General features: G+C 67.8%; 1 protein-coding gene across 2 annotated transcripts; it reads right to left on the reverse strand.

Annotated features, from left to right (window-relative positions):
* Positions 1-1,105: 1,105 nt before the first annotated feature.
* Positions 1,106-15,239, reverse strand: FMNL1 (formin like 1). Of its 2 annotated transcripts, XM_062595569.1 has the most exons (26): positions 15,167-15,239; positions 11,766-11,849; positions 11,555-11,638; positions 11,397-11,470; positions 11,172-11,255; positions 10,919-11,059; positions 9,675-9,783; positions 9,336-9,412; positions 9,153-9,246; positions 8,505-8,579; positions 8,314-8,424; positions 8,078-8,227; positions 7,804-7,905; positions 7,455-7,671; positions 6,948-7,250; positions 6,687-6,808; positions 6,067-6,269; positions 5,606-5,840; positions 5,366-5,434; positions 5,049-5,129; positions 4,371-4,500; positions 4,113-4,276; positions 3,885-3,986; positions 3,512-3,610; positions 3,164-3,275; positions 1,106-2,561 (listed from the first exon to the last, which is right to left on the reverse strand). In XM_062595569.1, the coding sequence occupies exons 1-26, from the start codon at positions 15,209-15,211 to the stop codon at positions 2,458-2,460; spliced, it is 3,171 nt and encodes a 1,056-aa protein (XP_062451553.1). In that variant the 5' UTR covers positions 15,212-15,239; the 3' UTR covers positions 1,106-2,457. The 2 variants fall into 2 exon arrangements, with proteins under 2 accessions (XP_062451553.1, XP_062451554.1); XM_062595570.1 differs by lacking the exon at positions 15,167-15,239 and having other exon boundaries at positions 3,164-3,287; positions 11,766-11,925.
* Between the last annotated feature and the right edge of the window lie 281 nt (positions 15,240-15,520).

Raw genomic sequence — 15,520 nt, forward strand, 5'->3', positions numbered from 1 at the left:
GAGGGGAAGCCTAGTTTGATTCAACTCTGCTATATGGTGCCGTAGCCTTTTGGGGGCGAGGAGAAGTCAGCTGCGGGCGTGAAGAGAGGGCAGTACCTTCAACAGCTCCGAGCACAGGATTTGTTAAACGTGTTGGCGTCCCTCTCTGATCTCCAGCGGAGCTTGTCCCTCTTCCTCCTCCCGTCCCTGCCCCGCTTCCTGTGGGTATGCTTGGGTCTGTGCTTAAGCTCCGTGGTAGTTTCAGTGGGGACACGAGACCACCGCCGCCGGCTGGAGACAGCGGGCTGAGTTGCAGAAATCTTACCTCTGTCTTACCCGAATTTGCAGAATTCGGAGTTTACGGTGGTTCTTTACGCTGTATCGCAACTGTAGTTTTATCAGCGAACCGATACGTCCCCGGCTCCCAGCTGTTCTCGGTCCGTGTCTCCTGCACGTTTGTGACGAGATTGAGAGCTCCGGGGGTTCGCCCCGCCGTTTCGACGACCGTTTCCGTTCGCGCTTGGGCAGAAAGCGGCCGCCTGCCGCTCGCGTGGCGCGTTTCCGTTAAACGAGCGTGACGGGCTCGAGGCGGACGCCCGGCGCCGCCGCTGAGCGAGTGAAGTCGCTTGTCTGAAATGCAACCCCCCCCCCCGATTTCAAGTTGCTGTCACGTGTGTACGTTGTTTTTACTGCGAAGACAGATGTCCGCCCAGCTGCCCCCGGAAAAGCGTGTTTTGGTTGCAGTTACGGTTCGCCACCCTTCGCTGTACGGGTGCAGAGCGGCTTTAGGAAGCACACGACCACCCCCGGGCCCGGAGCAGGGCAAAAGGGCTGGAAGTAGCCTGCCGCCTCCCTCCGCGCCGTGGGCAGCAAAAAGCTGTAACCTCCTCCCCGAGCTGGGGTAGGTGTCGGGGCGGTCGGCCCGGCTCTGACAGCCTTGTCCTCAGGAACACGGGCGTAGCGAGTCGTGGGCGCGCGCCCGGGAAGAGCCCCGGCTCCTGGCTTTTCCCTTCTTTCGGGGTCCTCTTAGTTTCCTCCATTAGGTCACCTCCCGCCTCGAGGCGGGACCCGCTCACAGCGCAGACCCACGGCCAAAGCCTCACCCCCCCTTCTCACAGACCAGAGCTTTATCCTTGGACTTGGTTTATTATCAGTTTTGCTATAGCTTAAACATGCCCTCAGTATATAAAAATAATGTATACAAATTAGCAGTTAATGTTTTACACTGCTGGCTTAAAGGCATTTATAAGTTCATATAATTCATATAATTTATAATTCGTATAAATTCATCTCCCTTCCCTCCCCGTCGCGCTTGTGTAGGTGATACCGAGCCGGTGGCGTTTAGCATCTTAATTACAGCGGGAAGCAATCGCTGCTCTGGCTTCGAAAGAGGCCGGCCCGTGGTCTGAGAGCTGGGCCTGGCGCGACCGGCCGCGGCAGCCGGGCGGCCTCGCAGGAGGGCGGCGGGGAGGCCGTTTGGGACCAAGTAGCTGCAGCTGCTTTTTAATTGCGGCAGTGCCCAGTTCTGATTTACTGATACGCAGCAGGGCAGAGGAGGGACAACGTCCGGTGCTTTTGCTGGGGGTGGAGGGGGATTTGTGCCTCTCCACCCCTCTCCCGCAGCCTTTGGGCTCCTGGCCCTCGCGGAGGCTCCAGCCCGGAGGCGGACGCGTCGTGGCGGGGTGAGGTACCGCCGTGCAGCCTCTCACAGATGGGGACCCCCCCCCCCCCCCACACACACACACACACCCCTTTTAACTGTGATGGTTGTTGTTGTAGCTGTGGAGCCTCCCTGGGGCGAGGGACAGGCCACCACTGCTCCCCGCCACAGCCAGCCTTAGGAGCCAGCTGAGACCCTGCATAACTCATAGGTGCTCCAGCCCCTGCTGTCGTACATAGCACAGAGAAATTCTGAGGAAGACATTAAAAAAAACTATGGTGAATTAGCACCCCTGCCAGCTCCGGGCCACGCGTGCGGAGCCCAGGGTGGGATTTTGGCAGCAGGCTCCGCGCCGCAGAGGGAGACCATCGGGCATTGACAGGGTCTCCGCGAGGCCGGGGAGGGCAGCGAGGGGCCCCCTGGGTCCCTGCCTCGAGCCCTCCTCGCCTCCTGCGCCGGGGGGGGGGGGGAGGGGGGGACGACCCCCCTGTCTGTGCTCCCCACCACCACCACCCGCAGTCCCCGCGAGGGTCCCCCCCGGCCCTGCCAGCCTGGAGGAGCGAAGCAAGCGCCGGGGGGGTAGTGGTGGTGGGGTTGGGGGGGGTCCCTGCGCCCCATCGCAGGGCTGGCGCGTGGAGCAGCTCATGGAGCGGGCGCCATTCCCCACCCCCCCCCCCCCCGGCTCCATGACCGGCCGGCCCGGTTCAAACCCCGCGCAGGTCCCAGCTGCCGTGGGAGGACGGGCCCCGTCGGGGTCCCGGCAGCTCCGGGGAGGCAGGAGGTGGCTGGGAGCAGGGCGGGGGGGACACCGGCACCGGTCACAGCGACATGTCGGGCATCACTTGCAGGCTCTGCCCAGCAGCCCGTTTCTTGGCGCTGCCGCGGCCCTTGTCGGCGCGCCGGTAGGGGTTGTTCCGCAGATCTGCGCCGGGAGGGAAAAAAAGAAAAAAAAAAACAAAAAACGGAGGTTCGCTCGGTTCCCAGCGTGGCCGGCAAGAAGCCGGGAACGCTCCTGTCCGTGCCCGTGGTGGGACCCGGCTGCTTTTCCCTGCCCCGGCCTACGAGGACGCCCAGGAGAAGCGTTCCCGGGGGGGGCAGCCGGAGCCCGGCGCCTCCCCGGCTCCCCCTGCACCCGCTGCGGCGCCCGGCCGGCCCCGCGTTACCTACAGGCGCTAGAGGGGACTCTCCTCATTGAAGCTCGCGTCGCAGAAGAGCCGGGACGAGCGCTTGCCCGTCCGGGCCGTGAAAGGAACAGTTTTCAGAGCTGAGCAGAGCAATCCAGACAGAGAGCGAGGAAGAGGAGGGAGGAGGAAGAAGCAGAAGAGGAGAAAGAGCGATGAGACAGGCCAGAGAGCGCTCGGCAGCTCTGCTGCGCGCGTCGGGAAGGTGCTGCAGGTGTACGTGCTCTGCCGCGGCCGGTCGTGGAGCCAGCAGCGGCCCCCCAACACCCCCCGCAAGGCGCCACCTGCACCCCGGGGTGCCCCGTGCCCTGAGGCCGCTGCAGCGCTTCACCCAGCCCCTCACCTGAAATAATATCCTCGATGGCACCGTCTTTTCCTTCGTAAATGAGGGGCTCCTTCACCATCTGCTTCTTCTTCAGCTCAGCGATCATGTCCATCTGCTGCCGCCTGGCTTTCTGGATGGGCGACTGCGGTGGGCGCAGAGCGGGGTGAACCGGCCTCTCCTCCCGCTGCGCCTCTGCCTCCTCTTTTTTCCGGCAAGATCCCTCCCTCCCCCTCTCACCAAAGCTCAAAGAACCATTTGGCCTTTCCCCCCCTCCCCAAAACGCGGCCGTGCTGGGGGTGGAGCGTGGCTGCCCCACCAGCACCGGGTGCGGCGGGAGCCGGGCTGGAAGCACCGCGCGCCGGGTACCTTTGCGTCCAACTGGTCCTCGCCGCCGGCGGGGCTCAATTCTGCCTCTTTGGCCGCGGCCTCCTGTTTCTTCCACAGCTCGATGTCCTGCTCTGCTTTCTGGGGAGAGGAGCAGGGACGGCGTGCTGAGTGGGGGACCTGCCACCGTGGCACCTGCCACCGTGGCACATGGACTCCCCCCCCGCCACCCCCCCATGCGTCTCGCACAGCCCCTGGCTCGCCCTGGCTTGGCCTCTGCCGCTGCTGTGACGGCTACAGCCGCCTCGCCGGGCGGCAGCAAGCGCCACGACGAGCCCCCAAGCCTCAAGCAGGCTTTTACTGGGGGGGGGGAGACCCTCCCCGAGTCCCCCACAAAGTCCAGATCAGATCCTACCTTGTAGGCTTTGATGAAGCGCACGAACATGGGGAAGAACGTGGTCGGCGGGCTGGTCTTGGGGTTCTCCCCGAAGTACTCCACGGCCGACTCGTACGCCTCCTGCGGGCAGAGCCACGCGGGTCTGGACGGCCAGGCAGCAGCACCCCATCGCCCATCGCCTCGCCCGTCCCGGCCTCCCCCGCGGCTCCCAGCCGGCTCCCTTGTCACCCTGCCCCGCACACCCACCTTGGCGGTCTTGCTGTCAGCCTGCAGCTTCTCCATCACCTCCGAGTTGGCCTTGAGGAAGTCCTTGAGCACGAGGCTGTCGTCCTGCCGCATGAACTCCTTGCGGGTCAGCTCCATGCCCTGCTGCAGGCTCCGCATGTCCTGCAGCACGCTGTCCAGGGACACTGCGGGGAGGGCGAGGAGCAGCCGGTGTCAGAGGACAGAGCCACTGCGGCCAGGGCTGCGGCCCGCCACGGCCCCCGAACCTGCACACGCTACCTGTGCCCGCCTTGTCCAGGAAATGCAGCTCGGTGTGGAAGCCGGTCAGCTCCGGGTACTTCTCCATGATCACCCGCACCAAGTAATGCAGCAACGTTTGCTTCCGGTCTGTTGACTTCATCTCCAGCAGCTAGGAGCGAGTGGCATCAGGCTGGGGCTGCCCTCATCTCTCCTCCCGCCTCTCCAGTTCCCCCTGCCCCATGCCCCAGGCAGGCCCCAGCATCCCTCTGTCCCCATGGATGGTCCTCCATCCCACTGCCACCACACCTGGTCCCTGCATCCCTCCATCCCTATGGCTGGTCCTCAGGTCCCTCCATCCCACCAGCTGGTCCCCATGTTCCTCCATCCCCAAAACTGGTCCCTGCATCTGTCTGTCCTCATAGCTCATCTCTGAGTCCCTCCATCCCTGTAGATGGTCCCCATGTCCCTCTGTCACCATAGCTGGTCCCCACGTCCTTCCATCCTCATGTCTCCTCCCTGTGTCCCTCCATCCCTTTAGCAACTCCCTGTGTCCCTCCATCCCCACAGCTGGTCCCCATGTCCTTTTGTCCCCGTGGCTGGTCCCTGTATCCCCACAGCTGGTCCCCAGGCAGTGACAGTATATCTGTGCACCACCTCACCCCTCAACACAGCAGGACCCACAGGGGAGCCCCATCAGCAGTCCCCGACTGAACTCACCGCGTCAAGGCTCTGCAGCCGGAAGCCGTAGGCCGCCCCGCGCTTGCTGCTGTTCATGTAGTTCCCAAAGGCCAGGACGATCTGCAGAGATGCACGGGCTCGGGCAGCGCCAGAACCTGCCGGGAGGCCGAGCCCACCAGCGAGGGGGTGTCCCAGCCCTGGCACTGACTGGGGAGGGAGCTGCTCCCAGTGGAATGGAGGGGGCCACCCAGGGGTGCAGAGTCCATGGGACAGGGCAGACCAGCATCGCCTCCACCCTGGCAGCACCCAGCACGCCCAGATGGCCCTTGTCAGAGTTGCCGTCCCGCACCCCTCACCTCAAGGATGTTGCGCAGCTTGGTGGAGGACTTGAGGGACATGGAGGCGGCGATGATGGCGTTGAGTTGCTGTGGGCGGCAGGAGAAGCACATGAGGCTCTGCACGACACCTTCTCGGCCCGCCATGACCAGCCCCATGAGCCCCCGCGCTGCCCAGGGGCTCTCCTGAATGCGGGGTCCACGCAGCTGCCTTCCCTACCACAGCCCCACGCCACCCAGCGCCCGCGCGCCTGCCCCTACCGGCATGAGCAGCTGGGCCGTGTCGCCAAAGTTGCCCAAGAAGATCATGACGTTCATGCGCTCAGCCAGGCGTGGGATCTTGCTGAACCTGATCATGAATTGGTCCTCGTCCGAGAGCTCCTCTGCCGGCTGCTGGTCCCGCTCGTACTTGGAGATGAGTGTCCGCTCATACTCAGTGGGCAGGAAGCGCAGCAGCAGCTCCAAGAAGTCAAGGCTCAGGGCTTGCTGGTCATACCTGGCAGGGGACAGTGGGTGGTGAGACACCCTCTTTGCCCCCCGCCACCTCCCTCCAGGCTCTGCTGTCACCCAGTGTAGAGCTCCACAGCACCCCAGGGCCATCAGCACTCAGCCCTCCCTTGCTTAGGGACTGGATGGTGGTTTAGGGTCTACAGCCCCATCTGACCCCATTCCACCTTCCATCCCTGCACTCGGCCCAGCCTCGCCTGCAAGGGAACACTCACGTCTCGATGGCTGTGCAGATGTCCTGGATGCTGCGGCCACCCTTGCGGAGGGTGATGGCCAGGTTCTTGGCCCGGTTAGACTCAATGAGGGTCACCTTGCTTGGGGCCTTCTGCGTGGCCTTGGCTTTGAGGGCACTGAGGTCCAGGCCGGGGCCCTGGGCCTTGGTCTTGAACTGCTCCTCAAAGTCACTCATGTCCAGCTCCTGTGGGGAGACGGGGCTGAGGGCACGGCGCGGAGAGGCCGCAGGAGCAGGGATGGAGGGAGCACAGGACGGATGCAACAAGGATGGGGTGAGGGGATGAGGCAGGGCAAGGGGACAAGGACAGGGTGAGGAGAGGAGGAAGGGGCCAGGGGACAACAATGGGGCAAGAAGACATGGACAGGATGAGGGGACGAAGACAGAGCAAGAGATCAAAACGGAGCAAGGGAATGAGGATGGGGCGAGGAGATAAGGGTAGGACTCCCCATCCAGCAGATCCCATGTTGTCCCTCTCCAGGACACCAAAGAGCTGCTCCGAGGCTCCTCTAAGGCTGAAGCTGTGCAAACCAGTGACACCACAGATGGGTGCAATGTGGGCACGGTTGAGATGTGGGCATGGGTGCGAGGTGACAGCCTCACCTGCAGCACCTTCTCGTCGTTGAGCTCGGTGAAGACGGTGCCATCGATCTGGCTGGGTTTCAGCGCCACCCAGTTGAAGACGGGCATGCGAAACTTGGTCTGGATCGGTTTCTTCACCTTCACTGCAGGGCAAGACAGGGGGCAGCGTCATGGTGGGTGTGGAGGGGGGACACCCACCTACCCTCCTCCGCAGTGGGCCATCCCTGCACATCCATCCCCTCGCCCGGAGGACGTCCCCGCCGTCCCTGGAGCCAGACTCACCTGAACCAGCGGCGGGGGGTGCATCCAGCCCGGATGGGGGCTCCCCACCGAGGGGCGGCGGTGGCGGCGGCGGCGGGGAGACGGGCCCGTCCGGCCCCGTGGGGGGCGGCGGCGGCGGCGGTGGCGGTGGGGGGGGTACAGCGGCACCTGGCAGTGGAGGGGGAGGTGGTGGCGGGACAGCGGCGGGCAGTGGGGGCGCGGGGGGCACCAAGGGGGCCGGGGGACCGGCCTCGGGCAGCGGCGGCGGCGGCGGCGGGGTGGCAGGCAGCGCTGGCAGGGGACACGGCGGCGGAGCCGGAGCATCTGCAGCAGAAAGGAAAGGGGGGTGAGCCGCTGCCGGCCAGGACCCCGCCGCCCCCTCCCAGCCCGGCTCCGCGTCCCCAGACACGTCCCCGCGGTTTCCGTGGCGGTGCCAAAGACCTCCGCACTGGAGCCAGGGGGCCGGGCTCCCCATGGCGAAAGGGGTCCCTGCCGGAGACGGTCCGTCCCTCCCGTCGCCCGCGCTACCTGCGTCGCCGCCGCCGCCGCTGCCTCCAGTCCCCACGGGGGCCGCAGCGGTTTCTATGACGACGGGGACGATTTCGATGGCGACGTCGCCGTCGGGCCCCCGCAGGATGTGCACCAAGCCCTTCTCCTCCAGCTCGGCCAGCCGGCGCTCCAGGGCCAGGCGGTACGAGTCGTGGGGCCGCGGCGGGCTGGGCGGCCGCGGCGGGCTCAGCTGCTCCTGCGCGGCGACAGAGCCCGGCGCGTCACCCCTCCCGCCCCCGGTCCGGCCGGCGCAGGGTCCTCCCCTGCGGGGAACCCTTCGGGGCACCCGAAGGTGCCGAGCGGCAGGCACCCGCGGCGCGGGGCTCACCCGCAGCGCCTCCAGCTCCCGGCGCGCCTGGCTCAGCTGCTTCTCCAGCTCCGCTATCTTGGCCATGGAGTCGTTCTCCGCATCCTGCAGCTTCTCCGTCAGCTGCGGGAGGACGAGGCGCCCGTTGCTCTCCACTCCCCCACCCCACCCCAGAGGGAGCGACGGAGCCAGCCCTGCCTCCCGCCCCGCGCGGGGCTTGCGTCAGCGCCGCCGGAGCCCCCGCGCGCAGCCGGTGCGCGGCAGTCCCCTGCCCACGCGCCGCCCCCGGCCGCACCTGGGCGATGTGCTCCTGCAGCTCTTCCATGTGCTCCAGCACGGCGTTCTTGGTCTCCGTGTCCTCCAGCATGGCACCCACATCGAAGACGTTGTCCAGGTAGGCCTGGATCTGCACCTGCAGCTTGTCGCTCTCCGTGAGACGCAGCTTCTGCGGCGAGAGAGCCGGCAACGTTGTCACGGCCCCGGCCACGGATCAGCCGGGGCCGACGGGGGGCTCGGCACAACCTCACCCACCTCCAGGTACTCGTCCAGCCCCAGGTGGGTGAACTCGTACTGCAGGAACACGCGGAAGTTCATGTTCTCCACCGAGTGCACCACGATGTTGATGAACTGCATGCAGGCGACCTGCGGGCCGGGCGGAAGGACGGTCGGCACGGGTGGCCCGACAGCTCCCGGCGCCTCGGCTGGCCCGCCCCAGGCCTCACCATGAAGTCGATGTTGCTGTCTTCGTTTCGGAAATACTCCATCAGCTTCTCGAAGCGGTTCTTCTCGCCGCAGACCTGGGGTGGGAGGAGAGCACTCAGCCCTGACACCGAGGGCGCGGATGTCTCCGCCTGTCCTAGTGTCGGAGGCGACGGTGCTGGACTGAAACCCCCTTGGAGGAGCTTGGCACATGGGTGTCACCCAGGAATTCGGAGAAGAGGTTCTGGGATGGGCTGTGCCCAGCACACCAGGACAGCATGGGGCACGCGGGTCCGAGCTCGGCCGCATCGGGGCGTACGGGGTGCAAGGGAGCACCGAGAGATGCTGAGACGGCCGTGCCGTGAGCCGAAAGCAGACCTTCCCGCATGGCCCGTGCCCGGCTCCCCGCTGCCGGCCCCAGGGATTTGCTCTGGCACCCGGGCATCAAGCCTGATGCCTGGCACAGGCCAGAGTGGAGGGTCCAGGGTGGGTAGGGGTAAAACGGGTGTTTTCAGGACTCAGGGTGCTCAAGGAGGACGGTGAGCAAGGCTCTATGGCACATAGGGAAACTGAGGCACAAGCCCAGCTGGAGCCTGGGACTCAGCTTCTCACTGAGCATCCTCCTGGGATGTCCTGCGGAGACTTCCGGCCACCGCGGATGGGCGACTCACCTCCTTGAAGTTGTCGAAGGCGGCGAGGATGATGTCGTGGCCGCCTCGAACCAGGCACACAGCGGCCAGCAGCTCCAGGACGAGCGCCTTGGTCCTGCAGGGACACTCACGGGGCGTGAGCGGGGCCCGGGCGGCGGGCGGGCAGGCGAGCGGCCGCGGGGCCGGCGTTGCAGGGGGTCCTACCTCGGGTTCTTGTTGTTGAGGCTCAACGTGATCTCGTTGACGCAGGCCGGGTGGTTCATCACGAGGCTGAAGCCAGACTGGGGTGAAAAAAAAGAGCGTTAACGGGGGTCTTGCATCTTCTCAGCCCCAGCCAGGCAATGCTCGGGGACCCCAGCCCCACGGAGCACCCGGGTGTCACCACTGCTGGCACGTCCCCTGCCAACGCTCGTCCCACGGGAGCGTGGGGGATGGTGCCGAGCCCACGGGAGGGGGGCACCCCAGCGCCGTGGCGAGGTGCCAGGCCGGGGTGGGGGGGTCCTGGGGGAGCCCAGGCAGAGAGGGCCGCGAGGAGGGTCCCACCTGGTAGTTCATGATGGCGCGGAGGCACATGATGCAGACGTGCACGTCGTCCTTCTGGCTGACGATGCGCGAGTTCCTCAGCGCCTTCCTGCTGTGCGCGGGGTTGAGCCTGGGCGGGCGAGAGGGCGACTGAGCCGGGGCGGCCGGCGGGCGCAGCGGCGGGGGCGCAGCGCAAGCGAGGCGGGCGGGCGGGTGGGCCGAGGGGGGGGGGACAGAGCCGCGGGCGAGCGGCGCGGGGGCAAGCGGGAGAGGCGGGCGGGCACGTCCCCCCGGGGGACAGTCTCGGAGGCTCACCGGGGCGTATAGGAGCTGCCGGGTGACCTGGGGCTACCGGCCCCGTCGCTGCGAGGGGCGCCGCAGGGGACGCTGGGGTGGACGCGGTGGAGGAGGGTGTGGAGGTGCTGGTTGGCGAGGCAGCAGCTGGAGCAGCGTTAGAGCCTGCAGGACAGGAGGGAGAAACAGGGCTCCGGCGCGGCCCCGCGGGACGGCCGGCTGGCGGGGCACGGGCAGGGGACACGGGGCGCGCGACGACCCTCCGAGGCCTGCCACCACCCCGGCGGCGGGGGCAGCGGGCTGGGGTGGGGGGGGCTCCTGGCCTGTCCCTGGAGCGGGGAGGAGGGGACGGGGACGCTGAGCAGCCCCAAACTCCCCCCCCCCCAAACCACCACCCCCGGCGCACACGCTACGGGCGCCGTCTCCCACCCCGGGGACAGTGGGGGACACCCCTCGGGCTCGCCCTGGCCGGGGCGCCGACACCTCCTGCGGGGACCGGCGCCACGGCACCGGGGGGGCGGGCGGGCGGCCGCGGCCCCCGTCACCTACCGTGCGGCACGTCCGCCGGCAGCGTGCAAGAGAAGAGCGGCGTTAAGACGGCGGCGCGGGGTTTAGCAGCCGCAAGCGCGAGCCGGCCGCCCCGGCGCCGCAGGCCCGTTTAACCTTCAACCTTCGCCGCGGGTTTCAACCCTCCGGAGCAGTGGGGGAATTGGGGTTTTTTTTCATTATTATTTTTTTTTTTTTGGTTCCCCACTGGGGAAAAGCTCCGGTTTTCTGCCCTGCCAAGCTCCGAGGAGCTGCGGCACACGCAGCTTTTGCCGCCGGCGGGCGCTGCTGGGGGGGGCGGGGGGGGCCAGGCCTGCGTCTCCCTGCGGGGCCGGGGCGGGTGGGCGGCCGGGAGAAGGGGGGGGCGGGGGGCAGCGAGCGGGTGCCGGCGGCGAGCGGGGAAGGCGCCGGGCCGCGCGCCCTACCTGACGGTGAGGTGCCGCGCTTTGGAGGAGCCCTGCGTCGGGGACGACGAGTTGCTTTTGCTCAGGTCTTCCACCGAACGCTCCAGGGATTTGCCCTTGTCCGAACCGGGGCTCCCGTTATCCGCGTTCTCCATGTCGTACCTGCAAGAGGGCCCCGGGGCAGTGAGGGGGGGAGGGACGGGGAACGTCGGGGACGGGCGCGCGGGGAGAGCAGCTCCTCGCCGGCGCCGCGCGGGCCGTGCCGGGCACTTACGCGACGGCGCACTGGGCGAAGGCCAGGTACTCGAGCAGCACGTCCAACCCCTTGTTCTCCTCGTTGAGGAACTCCTGGACCCAGCTGGCGAGCGGCGCCGACAGGGAGACGCCGTGAGCCCGAGGGTGCCCCCCGCGGCCCTCCCGCCTCCTTCCGCCACGGCTCCGGCACCGGGGGTCAAACCGAAACGGGGGCCGGGCGCCAGGCCGGCGTCCCCGTCCTTACCCGATGTAGTTGGTGCGCAAGGAGATCTCCAGCTCCCGGAGCACCTGCGTCGACTCCTGCGCTCGCCTCTTGAACTGGGGTGGGAGGGGTGGGGAGAGCCGTCGGCGCCGGGCCCCCGCGGCGGCGGCGAGGGGCACGCGGCGGCGGTGGCACCTCACCTTCCTGCTCACGCCGCCCGTGTCCACGTAGCTCTTCAGCTTCTGGATGTAGGCGGCCGGCGGGTTCTTCACCTGGAACCGCTCCTGCCGAGGGCGGCGGGAAGGGTTGGGGCACGAGCCGGACGCCCGCGAGCGTTTCGTCAGGTTTACGGAGCCGTGCCGTCTCGGAAAGGGGAATCCCGGCGCCGTGCCGTGGCGCTTGGGGCCTCACCTGGTCGCAGACGAGCTCCCATTTCTTCTCGTTGTCGTACTGGTTGAGCAGCTTCATCTTATCCGGGGGCAGGTTCATGGAGCTCTGCGGGGAGACGGGCGTCGGGGCCAGGCACCGGCGCGACCGCGGGCCGGTCGCTCGGAGGCTCCCGAGCCTCGGCCCGCCCGGCCCTGCCGAAGGCTCCGCGGAGGCGGCCGGAGCGTCGGCGACCGCACCGAAACCCGTGTTCACCTCCGGCGACGTCCGCAAGCCGTGTTCGCATCCGCGCGCGCCGGCAGGATGTGGCACCGGGCGGGTCGAAACCCGGCGGCGGTTGCTTTTCCTCCCGGCGCGGGCGGCACGGCACGGCGCAGGAAGCGGCTCCCCACCCACCCACCCACCCACCCGCCACCCCCGCCGCCCCCTACCCCGTGCGCCCCGATCCGCTGCCGAAACTACTTCCCGCCGGCGAGGCAGCGGCGCGGGATTTCGGAGCGGCGGCGGGACCCGAGCGGAGGGTCCTCCCGGAGCCGGGGCAGAGAGAGCGCCCCGGCGGACAGAGACCAAGAGCCCGCTCCTCCTCCTCCTCGGGACGCCGAGCCCTCGCCGACGGGGGCTCCGGATGCCCCGGCGGAGGCCGCCCGCCTGCCCGCCGCCGCCGCCGCCAGGCCAAGGAGCCGCTACGGGACGGGCGGCCGCGGCCTCCGCTCGCCGCTCCCGGCTCTATTTTAGGAACGAGCAGAAGCTGCGTTTCTCCTGCTGCCACGTGGGCACCGATCCAGGCATCGTTTTTGCAGGGGTTTGAGTTTTTTTTTTTCCTTCGCCAGGTGAGTTTTCCACCGGATCAGCTCCCTGGCCCGGCTCCTTGCAGATGAGGATCCTTCAGCAGCAACCAATTTGGAGGCGTCCCAGCTTTTGATCCCTGCCCTACGGAGCGCTCGCTCTTCCGAAGCGAGAGCGGCATCTTCCGGAGGAGCTTTTCCACCGGGCTCCCCGGAGGTCCAGAGGCAGTGCTCAGGTCTCTGCCTTTTCAGACGGAGCCGGTCTCTCTTCCGGATCCCTGGATAAGCCGTAGCAAAGCCCTTGGCGGCCTGTGGCCCTGCGGAGCAGAGGAGCCGCCCGCCGGCATCTAGGAGCAAACCCTCGGGCAAGAGCAATCCCGCTCTTTGCCCCCATCCTAGCACAACCCCGGATCCGCAGGGATGCCCTGAGCAGCTGGAGATTCCCAAATCCACAGGCCTCACTGGATTGGTGCGCAGGGACCCAACCGGCACAGGCAGGACGGCACCCACTCGGTACCCTATCCGGAATAAAATGACGATGCCGGGACATCCCGGATTCCCCCCCCCCCCCGGGGCAGGTTGATTTGGGAATTCAAGGCCACTCTCATGCCAGAGCAGCTAATTTGTTCCGGGAGGCCGAGGAGAGCGATCCCGGGCGTTCCTGCCCCGTTTCCCCCCCCAAGCAGCGCTCTCAGTCCGGATAACGCAGGCAGAAGCAGGCTTGCGCCGGCACCGGCACGGGCAGCGCTGCCCCCAACTTCCCGTTGGCGATCCCGCCGCGAGAGAGGAGGAAGGGAGCCTGCGAAAGGAGGAAGAGAGATTGGGACATCCAGTTGCACAAGGCGCGCAGTCGCCGTGCCGCCAAAAGCGGGGCGCTGGCCTCTTCGCTCCCTCGCAGGCCTTTCCCTTGGGATCGGGATGGTTTGCAGCCCCAGGAGGCTTCGCGCCACCGCTTTGCCCGTCTCCATCAGGTCTCTGGTTAGGATTTGGAAGCTCTCGGAGCGCTCGCAGGCCCCGTCACGTCGGCGGAAAGCGACACTTCCTGGGGCCTCGCTGCGGCAGGCGAAGCGCCCCGGAGTCCCCAGCTGCCGGTTGCCTCCCGCAGCCACCGCGTGCGTCACCCCGGAGCCATTACAGGCGCAGCCACAAGCTCAGCCTGGGGCCACGCGGGGGGCCGGCAAAATCACGGGGGCGAACCCCCCGCCCCCCATCGCGGCCTCGTCCCGGCGCTCTCCGAAGCTCCCCGCGTGGCGGGTCCCTTTGCAGCGGCCCCCACGGCGTCTCGCGGGGCGAAAGCAGACGCTCTCCACGGGCAGCGCAGCGACGGTCTGCAGCCGCCAGCAAAGCAGACGCCGCGGCCGCGATGCCCGTGCCCGGTAATCCTTCTCGAACCGCCGCGAGACGGAAAAGCTTGCCAATAAGCTGCACGGGGGTCAGGCGGGCAGGGGCCGGCTCAGGTCACGGCGCGAGCGCTGCTTCGCGCCGGTGCCCCTGGACCTCGGCGTGTAACGGGCACCGCAGGAGCCCAGGGCCCCGGCTGCAGGAGAGCAGCTTCTGGCCGGCTCGCAGAGGCAGTCTGCGGCTCGGGTTGTCGGATAGGCTCTGGGCACTGCGTCGAGGGAGGGGAAGGGGATTCAAGCAGCGAGCATATCCCTGCCGCCGGTGAATTCCCAGCTGGCCTCTCGTGCCCGGCCCCACGCTGCCGAGCTTTACGGAGAGCACCAGCCACGCGACCGTGACCTTCAACGGCAGAGCCTTCCCGTCCTCCCACTCCTGCCCAAAGCGCAGAGCTGATGCAGGAAGGGGATTTGTGCTGCTTTTGCTCCTCCGAGCTCCGAGAGGTTCAAAGCGCAAGGACAGAGCGCTGCACGCCCAGGAGGGCATGTGCGCGAGGACCGCGGCCAGCGGCTGGACAGCGAAGGTCACTGCCATCCAGCGCCTCTCAAGGACGGGGGGGAGCGGCCAGCTCAGCCCAGGCTCGCTAGTCGCCGGCACTTGGCTAATCTCCTTTAGCTCCTTCCTCCCGAGCGTTTCGGGGCTGCCTGTGAGGGCCTTCCCTGCCCGGCCCCCCCGGGGAGCACCTGCTCCCTCCCCCCCACCCCGCTCTTCCCCCGGCCGAGCCACGGAGGAGGTAGGATGCGAGAAGCTGCAGCTGCCTGGGATGCGCCGAAGGGGAACATCAGGCAGACGGGCAGTAGGTGAACGAAGCCGTTTTTGATATTTGCGGCACCAGCTCGCTGCAGCACGGGAGGCTGGCAGCGCTCGCCGCCCGCCCGCCCGCCGCCGGGGCCTGCGGCAGGCTCCGAGCCCGGTCAGCAGCACCCCGCGCTTTCGGAGCCGGATGCCGGCTGCTTCGGGGAATGGAGGCTGGGGGGCGGGGGGGGAGGAGGCGGGAGCCCGAAGACCCTGGGGCTCAGGTGCACTTTTGCGAAGGTTACCCGAGGCAGTGAAGCACGCGGGGGCTCGGGGCATCCCCCAGGCGGGCTTGGGAGTCCCCATGAGTAACGGAGAGGAGGAGGAGGCACCAGCGCAGGAGGTGAGGAGGAAGGAAAAAAAAATGGGGGGGGGGGGTGAAGCCAAGCAGCTCGGGGAAGGTGGGGGGTGGATTTCCCCCCCCGCCCGCCCGCCGGCCCCACTCACCAGGACGCGGCCGAAGCGCTCCTCCAGCTCGGCGGCGGCGGGCATGGGCTGCCGGGCGGGCGGCGGCGGGCGCGGCGGCGAGGCGGCGCCCGGCGCCGGGGCCCGGCTCTCGCGGCCCGCCGCCCCCTCCATGCCCCCGGCCGCGTTGCCCATGGCGCTGCCGCCGCCGCCGCCGGGCCGCGCTGCCCGGGGCGCGCTGCGGCCGCTGCTGCTGCTGCTGCTGCTGCTGCTGCTGCTGCAGGCTCGGCTCGGCTCGGCAGGAAGCGAAGCTGCAGGAGGGGTTGGTGTGGGTTTTTTTTTTTTTTTTTTTTCTCTCTCTCTCTGCCGTTTGCAACTTCTCCGGGGCGTTATTGA

Source organism: Rhea pennata, chromosome 26 (assembly GCF_028389875.1).
Source record: "Rhea pennata isolate bPtePen1 chromosome 26, bPtePen1.pri, whole genome shotgun sequence".
NCBI classification, from domain to species: Eukaryota; Metazoa; Chordata; class Aves; order Rheiformes; family Rheidae; genus Rhea; species Rhea pennata.

Excerpts from the sequence above, each read along its gene's own strand:
- FMNL1 (XM_062595569.1), bottom strand. The coding sequence starts at position 15,211 with ATGCCCGCCGCCGCCGAGCTGGAGGAGCGCTTCGGCCGCGTCCTG. Across the intron at positions 8,228-8,313 it reads GGCTGGACGAGTACCTGGAG|AAGCTGCGTCTCACGGAGAG; the intron begins GTGGGTGAGGTT and ends CTCTCGCCGCAG. Across the intron at positions 7,672-7,803 it reads GGGAGCTGGAGGCGCTGCGG|GAGCAGCTGAGCCCGCCGCG; the intron begins GTGAGCCCCGCG and ends GTCGCCGCGCAG.